General features: G+C 61.8%; 2 protein-coding genes across 9 annotated transcripts; one reads left to right on the forward strand and one right to left on the reverse strand.

Moving 5' to 3' along the window:
* Positions 1–1,043: 1,043 nt before the first annotated feature.
* Positions 1,044–4,237, forward strand: Isyna1 (inositol-3-phosphate synthase 1). Its single transcript, XM_076845797.2, has 11 exons — positions 1,044–1,083; positions 1,186–1,314; positions 1,455–1,616; positions 1,989–2,121; positions 2,207–2,400; positions 2,579–2,728; positions 2,809–3,024; positions 3,134–3,298; positions 3,380–3,493; positions 3,574–3,791; positions 3,931–4,237. Exons 2-11 carry the CDS (start codon positions 1,195–1,197, stop codon positions 4,136–4,138), a joined length of 1,680 nt encoding a protein of 559 aa, XP_076701912.1. The 5' UTR covers positions 1,044–1,083; positions 1,186–1,194; the 3' UTR covers positions 4,139–4,237.
* Positions 4,238–4,474: 237 nt separating this feature from the next.
* Ssbp4 (single stranded DNA binding protein 4) lies at positions 4,475–18,082 on the reverse strand. 8 transcript variants are annotated; one of them, XM_076845902.2, is made up of 18 exons: positions 17,789–18,082; positions 10,977–11,049; positions 10,603–10,664; positions 10,435–10,519; positions 7,753–7,842; positions 7,376–7,441; positions 7,107–7,166; positions 6,958–7,027; positions 6,756–6,826; positions 6,607–6,674; positions 6,298–6,343; positions 6,144–6,179; positions 5,999–6,053; positions 5,844–5,914; positions 5,669–5,747; positions 5,359–5,387; positions 5,162–5,269; positions 4,475–4,812 (listed from the first exon to the last, which is right to left on the reverse strand). In XM_076845902.2, exons 1-18 carry the CDS (start codon positions 17,845–17,847, stop codon positions 4,783–4,785), a joined length of 1,158 nt encoding a protein of 385 aa, XP_076702017.1. In that variant the 5' UTR covers positions 17,848–18,082; the 3' UTR covers positions 4,475–4,782. The 8 variants fall into 8 exon arrangements, with proteins under 8 accessions (XP_076702017.1, XP_076702024.1, XP_076701968.1 ...); XM_076845909.2 differs by lacking the exon at positions 7,376–7,441; XM_076845853.2 differs by having other exon boundaries at positions 6,607–6,826.
* Positions 18,083–24,793: the final 6,711 nt, after the last annotated feature.

The following is a 24,793-nucleotide window of genomic DNA, read 5'->3' on the forward strand; positions in this document are numbered from 1 at the left end:
GATACCAGATGTTCTCCTAGTAGCCCCTGGGGTCAGCATGGTCTCCAGACTGGTGCCTGCCTTCCACTGCCACCTTGTCATCAGAGTGGGAGCCCCTTCCCCAAGGCTTTTAGGTGATTCAGGCACCTTATAGTCTTCTCCGGGTGAACTCTTCGTATCTCAAAACCCCTTCCACCAGCCACTTGCTCTGGAAACCCTGCTCTGTAGAGCCTCCTCTGTGAGTTCCTTCCAACTGGAGGTGCCCCGGTCCTGGTCCACTTCCTACTTCAGAGTGGGGCCCTTTCCAAGAGCCAGACTCTTGGAGCCCCCAGTCCCCAAGACCAGGCCCCCGGCTGCCTTTTCTGCAAACATTCCCAAACTCTCCACCTTTGGGCCAGCTCCAGTGGTGGAAACTTTCCGGCTGGCTTGTTTTGGAAAGTTCCTTGGGGGAGCCGCCCCCGCTTGCCCGCTGGGTTCCCACGCTCCCTTATCACTGTGCATGAGGGGGGCCTCTGGTGTGCTGTCCCGGCTCCTCCCCACACTGGCGGTCCTCTCTCCTCCCTAGTGACCAGCCATGTCCCCAGCCCGCTACTCCTCATGCATGTGAAACCCCGCTGAGGCAGAGGAAATTTGGTCCACCCGCTCCGGGATCATGGGGCCCAGAGATTCGGAGCACTGAGTGGGGGCCACCGCTCATAAAGGAGGCCGGCCTGGCTTCCAGGTCCGTTTCCCCTGCAGTATCACAGACCGGGCCCCTCCCTCCACAGCCGCAGCCTCCCTGCGCAGCCCCATCCTCCAGCTTGTGGCCGGGGTCTGGGGCTCAATTGTAGCCCCATCGTCCTCTTTTGTAAAATGGGAATAAGCGGCTGCGTGTCCAGAGAACCTCTAGAGAAGAGAACCAATGCCGCCCGGTGGTGAGCCGGCCGCTTCCGGCCGGACCGGGCCTCGACAGTTCGGCCTAGAACCCCTGCCCCCGCCGTCGCGCCCCTCCCCAACAAGGCGCAAGCGGGGGCGGGGCGGGGGGCGGGGCCGCGGCGCTTTTCTCCCGAGGACGCCCGGGAGCCCGCGCTGTCCGCCGCCGCTGTCGGAGCTGACTCCTCGAAGGTGAGCGAGGTCTTGGACGGATTGGGGGCTTCTTGGGGACCCAGGCCGGCTTGGGCCGGTCACCTGGGGTCCCCGCTGACCCTCTGCTAACCCGGGCCCCAGGTCGCCGCGATGGAGGCAGCCCCCCAGTTCGTGGTCGAGAGCCCGGACGTGGTCTACAGCCCCGAGGCCATCGAGGCTCAGTACGAGTACCGGACGACGCGCGTCAGCCGTGAGGGCGGTGTCCTCAAGGTGGGCGAGGGGCCCAGGAGCCTTGGGTTGGGGACACCAGGGAGATGATGGCGGGGGATTGTCCAACATCTCCAACCCTCTCCCTGCCTTGAGGGGAGAAGAGGCTGGGGCCCCAGTCTTACGACGCCGCCTGCCCCCAGGTGCGCCCCACGTCCACGCGCTTCACCTTCCGGACTGCCCGGCAGGTGCCCCGGCTCGGGGTCATGCTCGTCGGCTGGGGCGGGAACAACGGCTCCACGCTTACCGCCGCCGTGCTGGCCAACCGACTGCGCCTGTCCTGGCCCACGCGCGCTGGTCGCAAGGTGGGGGGCCGGGGAGGCCCGGCCGCGGAGGGGGGCTGGGTCGGAGTTCCTGCGGGCGGGGGCGGGGCCTCGGGAGGCGGGTTCCTCGGGGGAGGGGGCCTGCTGGGGGCGGGGCCTGGCTGCCGCAGACCTCCTTGGGCGTTCCAGAAGGTGGGCGGAGAGCCGCAGGAGCCTTGTGGGGGCGGAGCCTTAGGCACGGCCGGCTCGGGGAACCCGCTGGGAGGAGAGGCTTCCGCCCCGGGCTCGGAGCTGAAAGCGCAGGAGGGCAGGGCGGAGCTTGAGGACCGGGGCGGGGCCCCGGGCAGGCCGCCGGCCCTCCTCTAGCCACGCCTGCGCCTTACTCCGCTGTGTCTGGTTCCCCCCACCACCCAGGAAGCCAACTACTTCGGCTCGCTGACTCAGGCCGGTACCGTGAACCTGGGTCTGGATGCTGAGGGCCAGGAGGTGTTCGTGCCCTTCAGTGCACTGCTGCCCATGGTGTCGCCCAACGACCTGGTGTTTGATGGTGGGCGGAGCCCTGGGCGGGATGGGAGGTGGGGTCTGGAGCAGCTGGGGATCAGGGCTGGGCCAAGCGTGAGGGTCCCCCGCAGGCTGGGATATCTCGTCGCTGAACCTGGCTGAGGCTATGCGGCGCGCGAAGGTACTGGATTGGGGCCTTCAGGAGCAACTGTGGCCGCACATGGAGGCCATGCGTCCACGGCCCTCGGTCTACATCCCCGAGTTCATCGCGGCCAACCAAAATGCGCGTGCTGACAACCTCATCCCGGGCACACGCGCACAGCAGGTGTTGCCTCATCCCGCATCCCTTGTTCCCTGCCACCTGTTCACTCCCTTTTGCCTCATGCTCCTATCCTGGGCACCCAGGCCCCACTTAGTACTTTGGAGAACTGAGTGGCCCACGCTTCTGCAAACCGTGGGGTTTGTACAACCTCCTCGCTAGCCTTCCTTCACCCTCCCTGCAGTTGGAGCAGATCCGCAGGGACATCCGCGACTTCCGATCCAGCGCGGGGCTGGATAAGGTCATCGTGCTGTGGACAGCGAACACAGAGCGCTTCTGCGAAGTGGTTCCTGGTCTCAACGACACAGCCGAGAACCTGCTGCACACCATCCAGGTGGGCACATGCTAGGGTGCAGTAGGGTCAGGGCCAGTTCCTTGGACCCCCTCTTGCTGACTGCCCACCCACACCCTCAGCTTGGTCGAGAGGTGTCACCATCCACGCTCTTTGCGGTGGCCAGCATCCTGGAGGGCTGCGCCTTCCTCAATGGATCCCCGCAGAACACACTGGTGCCCGGTGCGCTTGAGCTGGCGGCGCAGCATCGTGTGTTTGTGGGTGGAGATGACTTCAAATCAGGCCAGACCAAGGTCAAATCTGTGCTCGTGGACTTCCTCATTGGCTCTGGCCTCAAGGTAAGTCTATCTGGAGAGGTGCAAAATGGGGAGGAAAGGAATCTGGACCCGAAGGACCTACCTAGTTCCCTGCAGGGCCTAGGACTTCTGTGCCACCTCTTTTGACCAGACCATGTCCATCGTGAGTTACAACCACCTGGGCAACAACGATGGGCAGAACCTCTCGGCGCCCCAGCAGTTCCGCTCAAAGGAGGTGTCCAAGAGCAGCGTGGTAGATGACATGGTGCAGAGTAACCCAGTGCTGTACGCTCCAGGAGAGGCGCCTGACCACTGCGTGCGTAGGGGTCCACAAGAGCGGTGGGGGGCTTCTGGCTGGAGGTGGCAGGGGCCCTTGCGACCTGGTATTGCCCCCTAGGTGGTCATCAAGTATGTACCCTATGTGGGTGACAGCAAGCGTGCGCTGGACGAGTATACATCGGAGCTGATGCTTGGTGGAACCAATACACTGGTGCTGCACAATACTTGTGAGGTACAATGGGAGAGACGGTGGGCGGAGCCGAATAGGAAGCCCCACCCACCCCACAGCCTCCTGACCCGCCCACCCCACAGGATTCGCTGCTGGCAGCGCCCATCATGCTGGACCTGGCACTGCTCACGGAGCTGTGCCAGCGCGTGAGCTTCACCACCAACACAGACCCAGAGCCACAGGGCTTCCACCCTGTGCTATCACTCCTCAGTTTCCTCTTCAAGGCTCCACTTGTGCCCCCAGGCAGCCCGGTGGTCAATGCGCTTTTCCGCCAGCGCAGCTGCATAGAGAACATCCTCAGGTGCGCTGGGTCCCGCGGCTCCCACCATGGCACACGTATCCATCCACTCATGGGGCTATGCACAGGGCTAGGGGGCTGGAGGCTGCGGAGGTCACCAGCCTGGAGGTTTGGCCCTGCTGATCCCAGCCCTGTCCCCCAGGGCCTGTGTGGGGCTCCCCCCACAAAACCACATGCTCCTGGAGCACAAGATGGAGCGCCCAGGCCTGGGCGTCAAGCGAGTCGGTTCTGTGGCTACCGCCTGCCCTCTGCCTTGCAAGAAAGGACCAGCGCCCATTGCCCCCAACGGCTACACCGGCGATGCCAATGGGCACCCACAGGCTGAGGCACCCCAGATGCCCACAGCTTGAAGCTGCAGTTGCAGACCCCCAGCCCCTCCTCTCACCCCTCTGGGTCCATCTTTTCGAGGTCCCGCAAAGACAATAAAGTCAATGCCCCTATCAGACAAACCTCCACCTGTGTGGTGTGTCCGAAGGTCACCCGCTCCTATGGTCACCCCCAAACCTGTTCAGCATCAGCTGGACACCTAGCTTCTACCCCACCCTCTTTTCAGCTGGTCAACCTCCTACCCACTCTTCAGAGTTATTGTCCCAATTCCCAGGAACCTCCCAGCCATGGGGGGTGGCAGAACAGGGTGGAGAGGATGTGGCTGCAGGTCCAGGCCCAAGTGAGAATCCAGACCCGGCTACCAAAAACCAAAACCAGTTACATTTATTGGAAGGGTCCACCCTTGCTGTCCTGGGGAGAGGGGGCCACCAAGGAGCCTCCCTCTGATGAATCGCGAATCGCGAGCCGCGGGAAGGGCCCACGTGGGAAACAATGTCTCTGAGGTCCTTGCGTTTTTATAAAATGAGAAAGTCCTGTGGGGCCTCCCAGCTGTCCAAGCCTGGTTGGCCAGGTGTCCAGGTGCCAGAGGTGTGACCTCAGACCCTCGCCCCGGGTAGGGGCACTGAGCAGAAGCCGAGGTGGGCAGAGGGTTGGGGCCGCAGCCCCATCACACGCTCATGGTCATCCCTGGGGAGTACTGCAGAGAGAGGAGGCGGCGCGCAGGGGCGGGCTCAGTTCTGGCCTCGGCTGGGACCCTCCCCACCTCCCCCCAGGAGAAAGGGAGACAGGGAAGAGCAGGGCCGACCCGGGGAGGGGCGGGGCAGGGCAGGGCGGGATGCAGGGGGAGGCCGTCCTGGGGCTCTTGGGGGGAGGGCAGGGGCGGGAGTGGGCGGGGAGTGGAGGAAAGGATGCCGCGGCCGCCCCCCCCACCTGGCCCGCCGCGGTCACGGTCTTGCTCTGGCCCCCCGGCCGCCCCGCCGGGGCCTGCCCGCCAGGCCCCTCCGGCCCGACGCCGCCGCGGGGGGAGAGTCGACGCAGTCGCTTACGCTTTCGCTCGGGAACGGGTGCAGGAAGGTCCCGGCGGCCGCCATCTCACCGTCGTCCCGCGGGGTGCCCGGGGCGTTGCTCAGGCCGGCCACGGCACCGGGGGAGCTCTAGGGGCGGCCACCGTCAGCGCCGAATCCCTGCCCGCCCGCACCCAGACCTCCGCCCGGTTCGCCCCCTGCAGGAGCACAGCCCTCACCTTCGGCAACCCGTCCATGTCGCCCGAGCCTGAGAACGACAGACCGACACGCGCGCGGTTCAGACGCGCCTGCGCCAGCCTGCTGGACTCCGGAGCCGCCGCCTCCCCACCCGCGCCCGGAGCTTGCGGCCCGGGGCCCTCCCCGAGCCTCCCCCAGACCCGGACGACCCACGCCGCCGTTGGGTCCCCAGAAAGGGCATGTGCAGGGCCTCCGGATTCGGGCGACAGTGGTTTAAAGGGGGGATGCCGCCGCCAGGGGGCGCTCGAGGCTCACGGAGCGGCTTGGCAGGGGCGGGGCCGTGCCACTCACCCAGGGATCCGTTCACGTGGTGCGGTTCCATCGCGCTCATGGCGGCCATGGGGCCCTCCGGGCCAGGGCCGAGAGGGAACTGTGGGGACAGAGCAGCATGGGCCTGACCGACCTCATCACTTCCCCCCACGGGGTCACCACCCGGCTAGGATCCTAGCCCTGCACCCCCACTCACGTTAGCTCTGCCGGCGCCCGGCCCGATGGGGTTCATGATGGTGTACATGTTCTCGCTGGAGTTCGTGGAGTCTGGGGGGACAGCAGGGCCACGATTGGTGGAGTGTGAATGGCTTTTCCCCCATGCACCCGCCCCCGTCACCGCCCAGGCCATACCTCCAGGGCTGGGCATAATGGGTGTTCCAGGGGGCCCACCTCCTCCTGGGGGTCCCTGCACATGGAGGGAGAGGACCGTGAGAAAGGCCCCTGGCTGCCAGCTTGCGCCCCAGCCTGCATATTGCCCAACTTCACCCCGACTCACCGTGTAGCTGCCGGGGGATGAGGAGGAGTAGGGAATCTGGGGACAGGAGCAGCTGTGAGTAGCTGGCATGGGCAGGCTCCTCGCCTCTGCCCTGCAGGCTCCACCACCCAGTGCACCCCACCACCCAGCGCACCCTACCCTGCCCCTGACTCACCGAGTTGCCACTGGGGCTGGCCCAAGGGCCTCGCACTCCTGGGCCCCTGGAAGAGATGGTGATAGACCCTGGGGCTAGGCCAGGATGGTACAGCAGTCACCCATCACACCCTGCTCTTATCTGCCTCCAGAGAGGACAGCATAGGTGCTCAAATTCCAACCACTAACTAGGGTCTGGCTGCGGCTTGGGCCTCGGTTTCCCACCTAAACAGTGCCAATGGAGTAAGCACCATCTAGGCTGTCCTGCCGTTGCAGATAACTGCCCCTTTACTCGGGTGACACATGCTTGGGGATACACTCAGGGCCTTACATGTTCATGGCAGGCAGACCTGGGCCAGCAAGGGAGTTGGGCGGGGGCCTCATGCTACCTCCGTAACCCTGTGAAGGCAAAGGAGCTGTGAAGGGCAGCACCGCCGAGGGACAGCCCCTCAGGTTCACCCCATCTCCGCTGGCCCTTACCTGGGGCCCAACGCTGGCCACGCCCCGGGGAGGCGTCACCCGCTGCATCGGGCCGCCCATACTGGGGTGCCCTGGGGTGGGAGCAGAAAGAAGGGGGCTCAGATCTGGGCCATTCCCCAGTGTGGACGCGAATTGGGGTCTGCACTGTGAGGCAGCCAGGTGGGGACGCTGGGAGTCCGGTCCTGAGAGCTTCCCTACTCACCCGGAGTGCGCGGGGAGGGGTCCATGGCGCCAGGGAGGAGGGGCTGGGAGCCTGCGAGGCCCACAGGAGGCTGCGAAGGGGCACGGCTGCACTGAGTGGGGTGCCCCCGCCCTGGCCCACTGCTGCCCCTCCCCTCATCCCTCTCTCACCTGACTCGGCATCCTCAGGGTGGGCCGGGGGCCCCCTGGGAACCGCGGTGACATGAAGGGCTGGAAGAGGTGGGTGGAGGATCAGCGCCACCTCCACCCTCCTCCCCCAAAGCTCCCCAGTCCCTCCTATGCCCAGACCCCCAATCTGGACAGGCCCCTCCTCTAGCTAACAAAAAACTGAGGTGGTTGGACTAGACGGCGCACTGGGGGCTGGGGGAGGGGGAGGTGTGTGTGCGTGTGCGTGGCTGGGCAGGGCCACAGGTCCTTACCTGGCTGTGAGGCCCCATCATAGGGGCGTTGGGGTTGTGGGGGGGCGGCTGGGAGCCAAAGGGGCCCTAAGAGGACAGAACCAGGTGGGTTGTGGGAGGGGACTCCATGGAGGCAGGGGGGTGGGCCAGCCTATAGCAGGGAGCCCTGCTGGAAGGGTCATAGGTGGGACTTGTGTCACTGGTGGTCACTAGGCCCACTGGTGGCCACTGCATCCCAACCACCTTATGCTCCTTTGTGCAGACATTCCCCTTCCCACCATCGCACCTAGGTCCCTCCCTTGCTGGTTCTGCCAAGTCCAGAACAGGTACCCCGACCCCCGCCTCAGATACATGCCCACCCAGGGTTGGGGGAAAAGGAGTCCCAGGCCTGGCCATACCTGGAAGAATCCGGGCGCCATGGGGCCTGCTGCCATCGCATCACTGGGAGCCATGCTCCCCATCACCGGGCTGGGGGCCGCTGCGGCACTCTGAGGGGATGGGAGACACCGTGAGGGCCAGGTCAGGACATTTCCTGCACGGGGTGTCTTCCCCTCCTATATGCAGGTGGCCATGGGACAGGCAGCTGTAGGTGATCAAGTTTGGACTTGAACCCAGACTAGCTGACACTGTCAGCCCACGGGGAGTCTGGGAGGGGGTCCAAGTGAGGGAAGAGCAGCTGCCCCAGCCCCACCCCAGCTAAGTGTCGCTGCAAAGTGGTCCCAGCCTTCAGTGAGGTTCCACTTGAGGATTCCACTGCCCCAGACCCCAGTGAGGGCCTCATTCAGTAGCAAAGGCATATGGACAGGGTGGCCCCGGGCTGGCCCTGCTCTCCAAGTCCACCCAACTGGCCCTAGCCTCCTGACTGGCAGGGTAACTTGGGCCCCTAAGCCCATCCCCAACACCCCAAGCACACACAAAGTCCAGCCGGGTCCTGGAGGCTCCTTGCAACTGCTGTGCAGACCCCCCGCCCCCCGACAATCTCTTCCCCCAGGATGGAGGAGGAAGAACAGGACTAGAGTGGGGTTCCCAGGCATCCGGACGCTCCTTAGGTGGGGAGGGGAGAAGAGGCGGTGCTAGAGATGAGGGCTCCTGTGTCTGTGAAGGTGAGGTTTCTGGGCAGGCCCTAAGCTGGCAGAGGACAGGCTGACAGGCCACTTCCTAATCAGCTCCTGAGTTCCAGACCAGTCTGTCTCCGCAGCCTGAGGACCACATGTGGAGAAGGGGACAAGGGAGGAGGGCTTGGGAGGCCAGCACCTGAGTCCCTGAGCAAGCAGGTCTCCCCTCTTGGCTGCTTGGCCCTTATCTGTCCACGTCCCCCTCCTTCACCAGGTCAAAACCCCCAGAGAAAGGGGTGCCCTGTCCCTGGGGCAGGCACAAGTTGGCACACAGGGTGCTCTGGCCCTGTGGCCCTGTGGCCCTGTGGCCCCTTGGGTGCAGAGAGGAAGGTGCTTTGTATGCTGGCCCCGACTGGCCGGCTAGGAGCGGGGTCTCTGGTTCACCCTCACTCTGTGGGCCACAGCTGGACTCCCTTCCTGCCCCTTCTCAAAAGGGCAGCCTCAAGGGCTCAGCCAAGGCCTGGCGAGTGGAGGGGGAAGTGGGCGCCTCTCCAAGCGCATGTGGATACGAGAGCCTCCCAGACCCCCAACAAATCACTGGAAAGCCACGTGATCTGAGGAGGGTCACGGCCTCAGCCCCCAACTCGTCTCGGGTTTCCAGTTCCAAATTGCCAGCTTGCCTCTGGGACCTCAGGGCTCTGCACGCTCAGCACACTCGGGCTGGCCAGGGGGCACCTCCCCTGGGGTCAGTCCAGCCCCAGGAAGCCAGGCCCCCCTCTCACCCCAGGGGACACCTGAGCAATCCGGGTTTGGAGGCCCAGCCAGGAAGGGAGGGGAGGTGGACTCCGGCTGGGCCCAGACCACAAACTGCAAGGTGAGGGGGTGGGTGGCACCTGTGCCCCAAACTCTAGGCCCTGAGGGGTTAATCTTGGGCTGATTCGCCTGCCTCCCTAGCTGGTAGCAGCCAGCCAGACCCCCCACGTCAATCATCCCAAAGAGGCAAAGAGGCGCCAGAGCCCTGCCCGTGTTGTCATGACGACGGGCTGGGCACGCTTGCTTTTCCTGGAGACGCCAAGGTCGGCTGGGGAGCCCTGGAGCAGGGAGGGGCACACAGAATCCTCACTCGGGCCCGGGAGGATGGGGCCCCCTTGGGAGCTCACATAGGACGCCCCGTCACAGTGGAGGGTGGCAGTCTAGCAGTCACACACCCAGCTCCTGGCCACAGAGACCCTCACCCAGGCCTGGGGAGCCCCCGCCCCCATCTCCTGGCCCAAGCTGCTCCCAATGCTGGTGCTGCCATGGAAACCGGCCTGTGCCTTCTGCCGAGTGGCGGATCAGAAGGCGCCTGGGGAGGCTGCTAGACCCCAGCGGGAGCAGGGGGGGCTGCAGTGCCACTGCGGAGGACAGGTACCCTCCACCCACTCCTCCGGCAGGGTTAGGGGTACCGCACAGGGGCACTAAGAGTCTCGGTAGGTGACAGTGATGCTGGGAGGCCATCAGTATGGCCCTGCTTCCACCCGGAGTGTGCCCCAGGTGGCTTCAGGGACCTGAGGAGCTAAGCACTGAGCTCCACCTTGCAGCGAAGTCCCCCAGCGTGGGTGGGAGGTCAGCTGCACTGTCCCCAGCCGCCAGCCAGTGAGGGCACATCCTCAGATCCACAGCCCCATAATGACAAGATACGCCTCAGCCTCCTCTGCAGACAGGCATCGGAGCCCCACAACCCAACCGGAAACATGCTGAGAGGTGGAGCCCACGCCGTAGGGGCCAGGAATTGCCCTGATGATGACCTCTAGAGCTTGTGGGGACAGGGCCCCACTGCCTCCCCTACTAACACGTGGGCTCCCAGAGTCTGGGGTGGCAGGGACAGGCTGGTGCCCACCCCACCCAGCTGAGCAGGGAGGCAGGGGGGCTACAGGACCCTCAGGAGCCAGCTGCAGTGGAAGGGGGTGCGCAGGGACAAGGTTCCAGGTCCCCCCAGGCCCACAGAGCCCAGGCCTGCCCACCCCCGCCCGGGACAGTACTCACGTAGTCCTGGAAGGCCTTGGCCTCGCCCGGGTGCTCGCACGCCTCTCTGCGGTCTGGCGCTGCGCAGTACAGATCCCAGAACACACTGTGGGCAGCAGAGGGGACGATGACTGCGCCATATCCCGTTGGTCCCTGTCCCCTCTCTGCCCCCAGCAGCACCACACGCACCACCACCAGGAATGCAGGAACCCTGGGGGCTCCCCGAGCGTGATGTTCTTCTCCCATCGGATCTGCAGGGAAGAGGGGAGGTGGCTGAGAGGCTGCGGCCCAGGCCAACCTCCCGCCACCCAGCCCACAGAGCCCGGGCATTTGGGGCTGGGGGGGCCACCAGATCAGAGCAAGGGGGCGAGCCGGCCAACCAGAGCCACTGAGGTGGACACATGGATCCAGGGCCACAGGCCGGGATGGATGCCAGCTCAGGTTCCTGACCCCATCCTTGCCCTCGGTTCCCTGAAGGAGCCATCCCAACTGACGCCCCAGTGGAAACAGGGCAGAGGACCCCGGGTGTGGCAGGGGAAAGGCCAGGCTGGCGTGTAGCTCACCTCTGACAGAAAGGTCTGGGCTGACTTCTGGGCACCAACGTGCAGCAGGTACTCGTACACGTACAGCGCCAGCCTGCGGGGAGGGCGGGCGAGGTGGGCAGGGCCCGTGGCCAGTACCTCCCCAAGCCCACCCCCCTGCTGTGTCCCCATCCCTCCCAGAAGATGGCGTCCTCAACTCTCTTGCTCAGCTCAGCCAATGCCTAGGGTCCATCAACACCCAACCTGAAGGATCCCCGGGCATCACCCCCCTCAACTCGAGGCCCAGTTTTGCTCAGTTCAGCATGCCCCCATGGACCAAGCCCCGCCCCATCCTACCAACACTGACTCCCTGGTGACCTCGGCCCTGGGGGCACCTCCACCCAGAAACAGGCTTCCCGATGCTTCTCCTGATGGGGCACCAGGGAGCGACTCTGGGTGGGCAGCTGTGTCACGTGCCCAGGGCCACTAGCTACCCCATCCCAGCTGTGCCTGCCAGGAAGGCTCCCACTCCCTGGTGTCCCTGGGTCCCCCCCCTCCCTCAGGGTCACCAGCAGGAGGTAGCTGCAGCTTTTCTGTCCCAAACAAGACACTCCTGACTCTCCCGCAGAGACAGAGCCATAGGTGTTCACTATGGTGCTACCCTAACACCCAGTGTCCTGCATGGGTCCCCAGCAGGGAGACCTGGACTCTTCCTCAGTCACTGCTCACCCTGAAAACAAGGGTTCAGCCACTATTCGCCCAGACAGATGGCCCCAGCACTGCCCTCTGCAGGTCACAAAAGGAAGCCAGGTCACTCACTGGCTTCCCAGGCCACCTTCCACAGTAGGTTCAGTAGGGACAGGGGCCCCCACCCCCACTCCCAGTGTCACCTAATCCCCAGGCTCCAGCCCCTCCTGACTCCCTGGGTACCTCAGGGTCCTCCCACTCCCAGTCCCGGCCCTCATGGCCTCCCCACGCCATCAGGGTGGGCAGGGACAGGAGGCGGCTGGCCGCAGGCCTCCCAGCAGCCTCAGCTGTCTGCTCCCCACTCGGCGGCCGCCCTCCCCTGGCCGACAGCCCCATCCTAAAATAACCTTCCCTTGACTCATGCTCTGCAGTCTCGCGGCCCTCCTGGCCTCGCTCTGAGTTCCACTTCATGTCCCTGCACTCCCCCCACGTACCCCATCTACTCAGTCCCACCCCAGCTCCAGCGCTTCTGCCAAGGCCCAACTACTAGGAAATGAATGTGGGGGCTCCCCTCTCGAGTTCTGACCTACCCTGGACACTTGTCCTTTCTCCATCCATCTGTCCGTTCCCCCAATAACCAGCAAACAGGAGGAGAGGCCTCCAGCCCCAGACTCCGGGAGGAGCAGGGAAGGCAGGCGGCGGGGAGGCAGAAAGGGGCGGAGGCCAGCAAAGGACACTCTGTCTCAGGTCGGGGTGCAGCTGGCACAGGGCCAGGAGGGTCTCTGCAGCTCACACCTCCCCTAGTGGGTGGTAATGGCCACCTAAGGTGCAGGGATGGGGCAGAGGAGACACGTCCCAGTGTGTGGTCCCCCAGACAGGCCGCAGTCACTGTCACATCATTACCCCACTCAAAAGCACCTCCGGGCCCAGATTCTGACTTGGCACCCCATTTCTATGACCACCCTTGGCATCTTGGCCTTGAGGGTTATCAGCCAACTTACTTCTAGAGGCTTCCTGAGCCTTCATAAGCAGCCAGCATCTGACAGACCCACTCCCGTCAGTGAAGGATGCCCGCAATGGCCAATGGGGGAGGTCTGTGGAGAGCCCACCAGACTGGGGAGCTCACGCCATCCCACCCTCCTCGCCCCATGAGGCTGGGGCCTATAGGCCTGGCTCTGGGCATCAGAGCAGGGGGCACAAAGGCTGCGGGTGGTGAGACGCCGAGATGGACAGAAAGACAAGGGCTGGGGGGACCCAGGGAAGCTGCCCGGGAAGTGCAGGAAGGGGCAGCAGGACAGCATGGGGACAGGTCCTGCCGTGCCCGCATTCCACCACACACCCCAGGAGCACACGCTCTCCTGGGGTCTCAAGATATTCCTAAGGAAGTGACCCTGTCATCAGCAGGTCCACTGAGCATTCCTATGATGTCCTTCTCCATCCCCTTTCCACATACTGTCCCACGGCCCAGAGTCCCCAGAGCCCCCTGCCCACCGCTGCATCCTCCAGCGCCTCCACGCCCTGCCTGCTCCACCCCAGGCCACATCCTCCCCTCTCCCTGGTGGCCTCCCTTCTTTGATCTGAAGACATCTGGTGACGCTTCCAAACAGCTAGGACCCACCTCCAGCCCGGTCCCCACTCCACTCGCTTCCACTCTCCACCTGACAGCCGGAGGCCCAGCCGGAGCCCCGTGCTCCTCCCCACCACCTGCCCATCCCCGTCCCCGTCATTGTGTCTGCCTCTGCCAGCTGCCCACCGCAACTCCTTCCACTCCCACGCTGGTCGCCAGAACTCAGTGCCCCCAAATTCAAAGGAGCCCTGGCCTGGACCAGGTGTCCACTGGGCTCCCCTCAGCCGTACCCCAACACACTGCATTTACTACATTAAAGACAAATGTAGTAAATGGTGGCCTGTAGTCCCAGCTGATCAGAAGGCTGCAGCAGGATGGCTCAAGACAGGAGTTCAGGGCCAGCCTGGGTCACATGACGAGACCCCTGCTGCAAGTAACCAAACCTGAGGGAAGCCCCCTGTGTCCCGCCCACACCCCAGCCCAGGTCTCTCACCAGGATTGTGGCAGAACCCCAGCAGGGGCTGCTTCTCCCTGGCACCTCTGTGCTCCCCGGCCACTCCTGTTCAGACCCTCCAGAGCCCCCCACTATATAAACTAGCTGCTTCCTTCCCCAGGGCCTCCATGCAGGCTGCCATCTCCAGGGTCACCATCAGAGGCTTCCCTGGGACACCTGACCCCGATTCTGCTCCATTTCCCCATCATCCTGTTTCTCGCCATCTGACCCAGCTCTCTGCTCACTGCTGCAGACCCTCTAGAATGTGGTTTGAGGGGCAGGGGACTCACTGGCCCAGGTCTCAAGGGTCCTGGTGCGGGATCCAAATCCGCAGCTACTCCCAGGACTGGCTCCAAGACCTGAGAGCCCTGCCCCACCCCAGGGGTGGCCACCGAGGGCAGATAGACAGGAGGAGCACTGGAGGCCCAGGAGAGGGGAAGCCCCAGGCACAGCTCCTCATCCCCTGAGGGAGGAGTGACCCTGAGCCACAGGCACAGGGCTGGCCAGGCATGGAGACATGGTGCAGCATTACCACTTGTGGACAGAAATGGACCACCAACCACCACCGTAATTACCCAGAACTACCACAATTATAGAGAATTTTTTTAATTATCAAGAGTTACCATAATGGGGGCCCCTACCCAGCATCCCCTTGGACATACACTCTGCTAAGGGCTGAGAAACGCCCTCTACTCCAAACACTTGTGTCTTCCTTCAATCCATCACCAAATCCCACTGCAGCTCCCAAAGTGACCCTCCAACCCTCCAACTGGAGTCCTCCCTCCCCTCTGCCAGCCCAAGGGGCCTGACCTTCAGCAGCACCTTGTCACCAATCCCACCCCTGGCTTTTCTTCCCCAGTTGAGGGCTTCATCTCAGGCTCCTTTCTAAAGACCCTCTTTTGCTCTGACCCAGTGATCTAACTATCCAGGTCCACATGCCCATTTCAAAACCAAACTCAGAGGAAAACAACATACCCAGGGACACCAACCCTGGCTGTCATTTAAGGGACTCTTCTAAACTACCTGGCAGCTCTAAAGGGCTCAAGGATACGCCTGAGGGGTAAGAGTTAACCACGGCAACCTTGAACTCTGTGGTCACTGCTGTGAGCTAAGGTAGGGACCCCACCATCTAGGAGGTACCCAGCAGGTGCTCAGTCCATTTTTAGGACCCAAAGGCTCCACAGGGAGCCCAATTGGACTCAGTATGGGGACCAGAGAAGGAAGGAAAGGACTTTTCAGGAGGCGGGAGGCTTCACCCCACTTCACGGAAGAGGAAATCAAGACCCAGAGACAGGAAGTGGCTCGGCCACAGCTGGTATTTCCTTAGAGTGAGGGCTGCTGGTGTGGGTGCTCTGCCTTCAGTCTTTCACCCAGTCCCAAGAATTCCAAAAGGTGCCAGTGCAGTGGTGCACACCTGTAATCCCAGGGGTGTGGGAAACTGAGGCAGGAGGATGGAGAGTTCAAAGCCAGCCACAGCACGGCAAGGTGCTAAACAACTTAGTAAGACTCTGTCTCTAAATAAAATATAAAAAGGGCTGGGAATGGGGCTCAGAGATTGAGCACCCCTGGGTTCAATTCCCAGTACAAAAAAAAAAAAAAAAATTACAAATGGCAGGCCCTCCACATTCTAGATGAGGAACTGAGGTGCTATGCTACCAGTCCCCCTCTCTAGTGAGGTGCCCCCCCTACTTCTGAGAGCTTTCCTGCAGCCAAGAAGCTAGGCTATTGGTAGGCCACTTGCTCTCCTGGACCCCAGGCCCGTCCCCATCCATGAGCTGAGGAATGTGACCATTTAATCTGCACACTCTCTTCAGCAGCAGAGCAACACACACACAACACCCTCCGGGAGAAATGGGTGAGCACAGGGTGGCTCTGGCCCAAGAAGGGACCTCAGCCTCCCCACCAGGTGCTGAGCCACTTGTAAGCATTCTCAATCCTGATGCTGGCGTCCTCTGAGCACCTCTGTGGGGCAGGCCAGGGGGTAAGGCAACTGCAGGGAGAAGGGTAAAAATTGGAGATAAATCCCTCTACCAGCCCCAATCCAGAACAGAGGCAGGTTCAAAGAACCATCATTCCCCCGGATGGCTGACAGGGTCAAGAACCCACCCCAAACCCACCGCTCCCACCTCAGGCCTATGATCCCTCCCTTCTCTTAGCTCTCCACCTTGCTCAAGGCTGTCTTCCAGAGAACTGTGCTTGCCTTCCCCAGGCTGCCGGCCTCTTTCCTGACCCCCCACAGCCCCACTGCACATGGGGCCTGAGTGCACTTCTGCAAACACAAGCCTCCCTGGGCTCCACTGCCTACTCCCAGCTCAGGGCCTTGGCATGTGCTTTGCCATCTGCTGCCTCCTCCCTCTCTTACCTTCGCTATCCCTAACTTCTTCAAGCCCTGTGACTGTCCCATGGTAACTGAATACCTGACTTAAAGCTGTGGCCTTCTTCAGGGTCAAGTTTGCCTTGCCGACCAACACACCCCAAGACCTATTCTAGTGCAGATCTGATATACACGTGAAAAATCCCCACTGGTGGGTGGTCACGTTCAGACCCAGCAGCAACAGCCAGGTGCCAGTTTCAAAAAGTCTTTGGGTTTAAAGCTTCTTGCAAATGGAGCTCAGCTTCCTAACTGCACAGATGAGCAAGACAGTTCTGAAGGGAGAGGTCACTGCCTAGCATCTTCTGGCCCAAAGAACCACTTCTCCAATGTGACCCAGAGACTAGGCAGAGTGTGTGTCCTTCTCTTTGTGGAGGGGAGTTGGGATTCCAACATCAGTCCAGGAAAAGGCAGAAGAGGGGGACAGAGTCAGCCAGCACTCAGGGCTTCTCTTCACTGTCCAGGCTTCTCTTTAATCCTCACTCCGACACTTCCATGGGACCCCTTCCTGATGACCCAGCATCCTCTCCTGCTTAGGTGGGCTACTCCACATGGAGGCTACCCTAGGTGTCCAACCTCTAGGATCCTGTGAATCTGCCGACTCTGTGACAGGCCCTTCACTTTTGACACTTTCACAGTGCTGCAGAGGACTGGGTGCCCTTGCTGTCATGGCTCCAAGTACCTTTCAAATGCTCCCCAAACCCTTAAAAAAGAATGCACTGCTCAGGGAAGGAAAGTCAGCCTGGCTGGGGGCACTCCCTAGCTCAGAGCCACAGAACAGGAATGGGGCAGTGCCAGATCTCGAGCTCAGCAACCTAGCTGCAGGGGCACTCAGCTGCTTCCCCACCCAGGGATTCTATCAGCCTGAGAGCACCTGGTAGCCATCTCTCAGAAACCTGCCCAGACTAAGGGGTGGCCCCTGGGAACGCACTCTGCGGCATTGGGGGAGGGGCTCAGCCCCGTGGCTCCGGGAGGCTTCCGAACCTTGAACCGTGTGGCCACCCCCAGGGACGCACCTAGGCCCCGGCCCAGCGCAGCTGCTCCAGCAGAGCTGGACAGGTGGTTGTGCACCCCTCAAGGACTCCCCTCTCCTTTCCAGCTTTTCCCAAGGCGCCAGGGTTCCGAGAGACCAGTCTCATCCACCCGGGAAACTTCCGAGAGGGACTGCGAGAAGCTACGAAACCCCGGTCCCCAGAGGGCGCAACCTGGAAACCCTGGTCCCCAGAGGGCGCAACCTGGCGTACTCCAGCCTCGCCCCACGGGGAGGTCTCGCGACCCTCAAGTCCTGCTCGGATCTCGCGCGCCCCTTCAAATCTCGCGCCCTTGGGTCTCGCGGGCCCCCCCGCAAATCTCACGACCCCTCCATCCGCGCAGGTCTCTGGCATCCCCTCGAGTCTCGCACGCCCCTCAAATCTCGCCCCCTTCGGATCTCCCGCACCCCTGAGAAGCCCCTCAGGACCCTCGAGTCTCGCACGCTCCCGCTTATCTCACAAGCCCCTCGGGTCTCGAGCGGCCACGCAAGTTGCGCGCCCGCGCAAATCTCGCGCCCCTCGGGTCTCGCGCGCCCCCTCAAATCTCGCGCCCCTCGGGTCTCTCGCGACCCCTCGAGCGCGCCCGGACCCCGCACGCTTAGCAGCCCGCGCCCACGTGCCCGGTGCGGGGCCGGTCCGCGTCGGAGCCCGCGGGAGCGGCGCGGACGCCGAGCCCCGCCCCCGGCCCCCGGCCCGCCGACTCACTTCTCGCGGGCCTGGCTGTCGGAGGGCACGGCCGAGCCCTTGCCCCCCTTGGCGTACATGCTGCTCCGCGCCGCCGCCGCCGCCGCCGGGGCCCACACCTGTCAGGCGGCACCGGGGGCCGCGCTCGCCGTCGCCATAGCTACCCCGCGCCCCGGGCCTCACCGCCCCGAGCCCCGGGCGGGCACCGCGGGCATCGTCCGCGCGGGGGAGCTCCAGACGGCCGCGGCGGCGGCAGCGGTGACTCCAGCTTCGGCTCCAGCCGCGGGTTTTATTTTTTTCCTCTCTTCCCTCAGCGCGGGCTGTTCCGGGAAGCGCGCGCCCCCTCCTCCTGCCGCGCGCGCCCCCGCCCGCCGCCCGCGGGCTCCGCTCTTAAAGGGGCAATGACAGGCGCGCGGGTGGGTCCCGCCGCCAGGACCGCGGGACGGGCGCGCACGCGCAGTGCTCGCTGCGGGGGGTGGGGGCGCGGCTAACACACACACACACAAACACACACATACCAGCTAGGACTAGCCACCCAAATTGTTGTACACCCAGGATCACAGCCACACAGTCGCAGCGACACTCTCAGACACAGCACCCTACACGACAAAAGTGCACAGCTGCTGCAACAACTGACAGACCATAAAGCTTCAGGCATACTGCGTGTATCCCCCCCGCAGAGACTCTCCCCCAGCAAGGGTGGGGGCCACCCCACACAGCTCGCCCAGCGAAACTCTGCTGTATGCACAGCTTAAATAGTGGCCGAAACAGAACAACTAGACACAGGTCACCGTGTACACAGGCACACAGCTGCACAGAGACACGCAAAGCTAAATTGCAGCTTCCGACAGCCGTGGAAAGGGCCCGGGCAGCTACTCACTATCACCCCAGGGCATGACATCGCAGCCCTGGGGTCGTACTGAGCCACACGCGACCTAGCTCCATACAGACATAAATTTTTGAGGTTCCTAGCATACACGCTGTGAGCCACCCTGCACCGCCTCACAGCACCACCGGCGTCAACAGAGGTGCTGGGGGACCGTTCGTTCGCTGGCTCTGCTTCTCAGCCTCAGTGTTGCCAGCTGTAAACGGGGGCACTCCACCTGTAATTGCTCTCTTGCTGGAGTGAGGGGTGCAGACAGTGGGTGCACCATTCCCCCTCCTGGACCCAGGGCATGTGCGTAGGAGGTGGGGAGGCAGGGCATGCCCCCAGATTGGGGGTCCGGGTTATGAGTGGAGGTCTGTGAGCCTATGGGTCGGGTGGGTGTGTGTGGGTAGCAGGGGTGTGGAAAGTTGGGGTTTCGGCGTCTAAATGTTTGACACGTGAATATCTGACACGTGAATGCTTTTTTCCCTGTGCACGGCCACGGTGTGTGTAAACCGAGTTTCCTGTGAGTTCACCTGCGTATCGTGGTGCCTAGGGGTTGGCAGACACCCAAGTGAATGGTAGCTATCCACGCAGCTGTCCCTGGCTCGGTTGCGTTTGTGTCCGAAGCAGTTTGGGGGGGGGGTCAAAACGCCCAGTCTCAGGTTGTGTGCACAAGTGTGTGCGAATGTGCGGATGTGTGTCTCCGCGCGTGGGTGGATCGCCAGCTCCCTGGGACCTGCATTGTGTGAGCTGTGCGCTCACGTTTCCTGTGTCGTGTGTGTGCGCGCGCGAGAGAGAACGCGCCTGGATGTTACCCACCACCATCTGACCCTCCATAGAGGCCGACCTCCTAGCACTGGACAATACCCCACCCCCACCCGAGGCCGTCTGGCAGGCGGGAAGTCGGGAGCCGCCGGGGTTCCAGACAGACCTAGAGGAAGGGAAGGGCAGGGCCGGCCCCAGCCCCGCCTCCTCCCCTTGGGGCCCAGGCTTGGGGGGGGGGGGAGGGACGCCAGTCCTTCCCATTTCCTGTCCAGCCCGCCGCCCCCTCCCCCAGCTTCCTCTCCCGCAGGCCTCTCTAGCCGACGGTCGGCAGAGGAGCCGCCAGCACTGCTCCGCGGAGCCCGAGGCAGACGGAGGGCCATGGGGGGCTTAGGGGTCAAGGACACCCCATCATAATTAGCGCTCCTTCCACTACTCCCAACGTGGCACGGAGATGGTGTGGCTAACCCGTCACAGCACGTTGGTGACGGCTGGGGCCAGGCAGACGGTCCCCCTACCCCCATTTATCACCCATGGCTCCCTGACTCTCCAGGATCCTGTACCCCCTGGACGGGTCTCTAGCCCTCTGTGAGCCACAGTTTCTTGGCTCGACGTGAGTCTTCGTCTACCCTACAACCATTTTTTGAACGTCCACAGTGTGCCAGACTCTGGGGACCCAGCCGGGACACGTTGCTACCACTCGTGGGGCGAAGAATCTGATGGGGGAGGCGGATAGTCAAAAGCTGGCGAGTCAGTCGGATAATTTCAGGCAGTGCCACGTGCTGGGCAGAGAGAGAGAGGGAGGGAGGACAGGCGACAGCGAGGTCGGCAGGGCTCCCAGAGGAGGGCGGAGGCGGAGGGAAGGAGGCGGAGGCGCCCGCGGCTCCGAGAGCTGCGCTGGGGGAGTTACTTGCGGGCGGGGGCAACTAGCGCGGTTCCCATAGCAACCGGGGAAGGATCTCCCAAACACAGCCTGGGCGCCTGCGGAAAAGTGCAAGGTGAACGCGCCCTGGGCTCCAGCAACCACGAGGAAATAGCTGCGCGCTCTACACCAAAGGAGATTGCACAGAAAGGGGTCCCCGCCCATGCAAGCGAGGAGAATGGGGGGAGGGTAAAGCGGAGGCGTGGATCTCAAAGATCTGGAAGAAGTTTCAGATTGCCTTTGAAGCAGGTGCAAAGATCCTGAGGCTGGCACACAAAGTATTGGAGGCAGAGGGAGGAGACAGGTGAACCTGGAGCTGATGGAGAGAGGTGCTGGCAAGGACGGCAGCGGAACAAGACCACCACTTTCTGGGAGGAGTTGAGAGTTGTTCCAAGAACAATAGGGAGCCATAGGAAAGTGTGGATCTGCTAGGAATGACCATGTGGGGAGCTGGTGTTGGAGCTCAGAAGAGATGCCCCAAAGCATATCTGGAATGCTGAGTTCTTTGCACTAAAGGAGATTGGAAGGCCTCAGAAGCAAAGTCTCAGACCTTTTGCCCAATCTCCCTCTTTCTCTCTGGACAAGTGTCATAGAAAGCAGAATTCCTCTTTCCCAAAGCACATGATAGAACTAGAACCCTGCTCCTCTAAAGCAAGCCATTAAGCCAAAAGATCGTGCTAGGGGTGTGGCTGGGTAGTACAGTGCCTGCCTGGCTGCTTCAGGCTCTGGTTCAACTCCAGCATGCAGGGGAGGGGCTTAGATCACTCTTCTCCCTCTAACTAGAAGACCCTCTTTCTAGAAGCGTCCTGCCCATACACAGACCAAGAAGAATGTGAACAGAGGTCTTGCTGGGGTTCACTCCTCTGTAGCTTGCCATTTTGTCCAATCACGTTTCTACAGGGGAGGCAGGAATACAAATAGTTTTCCTGGGCCTTTGGTCTTCATTTCCAAAGTCTTCCAGCTACGGAAAACTTTTATTTCAATACATTTTCAATACATCCAATATGCTTTTCTCTTGTGAACCTGTCTTTGGTTACAAGAGTAGTGGCCAAGACCCCATGCATGAGGAAAGGGATCTCCCCACTTCTACAGAGTTAAAGTGATATGACAGGAAAGTTGCACCTGGAAAGGTGCCCAGCTGGGCAAGCGTCCTGGGCAGGGCAGATCTGGTAATTGATTTAGAGTCCAAGAATACTCAGGGTCGAGACTGCATCCCAGCCTTGCCACCTCTATGTGGGCTCCATGTCGCCCCCGTGTGGCTGCTCGGGGACTGCAGCTGAGTCGGTTTGGAGGGGTAGGTTGTGAGTCGCCACTGCCTAGTCCATCAGATACCAGCCCCGCAGGGTCAGGGTGGTGCCTGGGGGAGCCCGAAGGCAGTCTGCTTACGGAGCAGGGAGTCTACGCAGAGGGGGCACCTCCACCCCGCCACCCTTCCATACATCTTCCACAGTCTTATCTTTCTTCCACCTGGAGAGTTTCCTCCGACCCCTGTCCTGGCCTCCTCTGGCTCCTCCTTCAACCAACAGTTCCTCCTCGTCACCACCGGGAGGACAAGGACTCCTCCCCGCTCTTCCTCCTGCGCTGCCCTTCCCCCTCCTCTTCCTCCTCCAGGCCTTCCCGGGCCACCTCCCCCGCATCACTGTTTCCACACTGGCCTTGGTTGGACTTGTCACTGTTACAAAAATCATGCATCATGTAATCTTTTGACAGCCGGTGCCGCCCCTAGCTCCGGGACCCCCACACCCCCCAGGACCGAGGTGGGGACCCATGAATATTCTTCGAGAGGCCCGGGTGCTGCAGTCCTGGGGAGAAGGCGGCCGTGGTTTTCCTAATGATGGATTTACTCCTCTCCATAGGAGGAGGCAGCGGCCTCCCACATCCTTGCCATTCAAGCGGGGTCTTGTCGGGGGCCGGGAGCTGCGCCTGGGGCCCCTGCAGCCCCTCCCCAGCTGTGCGTGGGCGGCGGGCCACAGCTGGGGAGCCGGGGCTGCGCTCCGAGGCCGTTTCCTCTCCGAAGCTGTAATTACGGGTAATTTTCTAAATGCAACACAAAAATTAAAACCCAAACAACACCGGGAAGAGAGCAGCCGCAGCAGCGGGTGGAAACGGGTGGGTGGGGGCTGGGGGGCGGGGCCGGCAGGGGCGACACTGGGGCCGTCCCTCAACTCGCGCAGTCCCGGGTTCTGAAGTGGGGATTGCACCCGTGTGTGAGCCCTGGCTGTGGCCGGCCCCACTGTGTGGCGTTGCGCAGGTGCCAGGTGAACCCCAGTGACCTCTCTCAGCCATCGGATGTGCCCCAACCCATAGGGCTTCAAGGGAGTCCAGGCAAGAGAAAGAACACAGCTGGGTTCCGCGGGGGCCTGGGGCCGCCCTCCCCCAGGAAGGCCAGCCCGGCGGGTGCTGCTCCCCCCACAGCACCCTCTGTGGCTCCTGCTGCCCACAAGGCAAACCCCCACCGGGCCCTGCCTGAGTTCCGCCCTAGAGAGCTTGGGAGTCCACCAGGTCCTGGGCGCCCACCCCCACCCCCCAGGAGCCTGGGGTAACTGAGGCTCAGAAGGGCACCAAGGAGTCTCAAAGTCACCTTTGCTGGGGTCCCTCGGAGGGTACCTCCAACATTCTGTCTGGGTCCCTGGAGGTATCCTGTGGAACACCAGGCGACCCCATGACAGGGAATGGGGCAGGGCCACACTGCCACCCGCGACTTCTCCGAGTGCCTGGACCCCGACTTCAGGTGCTCTCCTCCTCACCTGGAGATCTCCTGGGGGAAGGAATGCCCTTCCCAGATGTCTCTGGTCTTCCTAAAGCCACAGAGTCAAGCCAGCCTCACCCGTCACCTCCGGCTCCTTGTCCCCTGAAGGTTTCTTCACCAACTCCCACTGAAAGACCCACCGATTCCCTGTCCAGGAAAGACGCACGAAGCACTGGCTGCAAACGCATGAGGTTTATTCAGACACAGGCGCCTGCGGGTGCTCAGCGAAACCTCAGCCGGAGCTTTGGTGAGCTGGCACACCAGGCTTTGGGGTACAGGTCTTTTATAGGGTCAAGGGGCAGGTTTCGCGCGCGCGGTAAGCAACAGGTTTCTTATTGGCTATTTTGAACCCAGCATACAGGTTACCTAAAGGGTAAAGTTATTTTTCATTTTATGTTTCTGGAATTACACCACATGACAGTTATATATGAGCACTCTGATTTTTCTGTTCCTGCTTATTAGCCCCTGTTTATTCAGGCATGCCCTGGAATCTGTTTTTCTGCTCTTTCCCAACCATCCTGTTTTTCCCTTTTCAATCGGTCACACTTAACTGATTATCTGAAAAACACATTGTCTGCAGGTTTGTGACGTGCCCTAATAATTTTGTAACTAAGCCTAAGGTTGCTGGGCTGGGGTCTTTCACCACGAGGGCCTTCTGGGACAACCTCCCAGACACCCGGGTCCCTGTCTGCTTTCTGGGAAGCCAGAATGACGCCGGGTGGATAAACAGCCCAGCCCCACCGTCACTAAGCAGGATCACCGTCCCCCAGGGGCACCAGGGAGGCTCAGTACACAGCACCGCCTGCCCATTAGTGGGTGAATCTCCAACAGGGCTCTTTCCCTCCCTGTCTCTCCCCGGGGCCCGTCAGGGGTCATCTCCCCTGTAGCCCTTGATTCCTCAACTAGGAGCAGGCTCCCAAGGGCTTCAGTACCTTCCCTGAATCTTCCCAGCAGGCACCGAGGCATCCCTGTTCTGCAAAGGAGAAAGTGGACTCCAAGTAGCAGAGCAACTGGTCTGAGGACACACAGCAGGGAGCAGATACCCAGTCCCAAACTTGGGGTGAACTGGCAACGCCCCTCCTTCACCTGTTTTTTCCAGAACTTCAGCCCCTCTTCCTCCTGATGAAGGAAGGAGCTTCCATAGCTCCCTAAGTTCCTATTCCCAGTGGTATAGGGAGAAGTCTTTTTTCTTCTTTCCCTTTGAGGGTCTTCTGGGTAGCAATAACATTGGGGAGTAGCTGCCTGCTGTGCACTGAACACTTTCTCACCATCATGTTGAATATACTCATTCACACCCCAGGGCCTTTGCACTGGCTGCTGTTCCTGCTCAGGATACCCTTCCCCCCATGCGGGCCTTTTGTCCTTCAGGCCTCAGCTCCAATGACACCTCTTCAGAAAGGCCCTCCAGCCTCCCTCTGGATTACATCACCCTGATGAATCATCCTTGAAATCTTATTTGTTAATTTTTGCACATCTATTTCCTCTGTCCCCAGTGACCTCTTGTTTCATGAAGGTGGGGAATTTGCTTTGTTCCATGCTGTGGCCTCATGCCTAGAACACGTCATGGCATACAGTAGACACTCAGTAAATATTTAATATGGAAAGATTAATGAAACACCACCAATGTCCCCTCTGCTCAATTCCTGTGTGGCCTGATAGGACACAGAGAACCTGGAGACGTTTTGTTTTTTTTTGCCCCAGCCGATGTCAGGGACTGCAGTTGCA

This window comes from Callospermophilus lateralis, chromosome 1 (assembly GCF_048772815.1).
Source record: "Callospermophilus lateralis isolate mCalLat2 chromosome 1, mCalLat2.hap1, whole genome shotgun sequence".
In the NCBI taxonomy this organism is placed as follows: Eukaryota; Metazoa; Chordata; class Mammalia; order Rodentia; family Sciuridae; genus Callospermophilus; species Callospermophilus lateralis.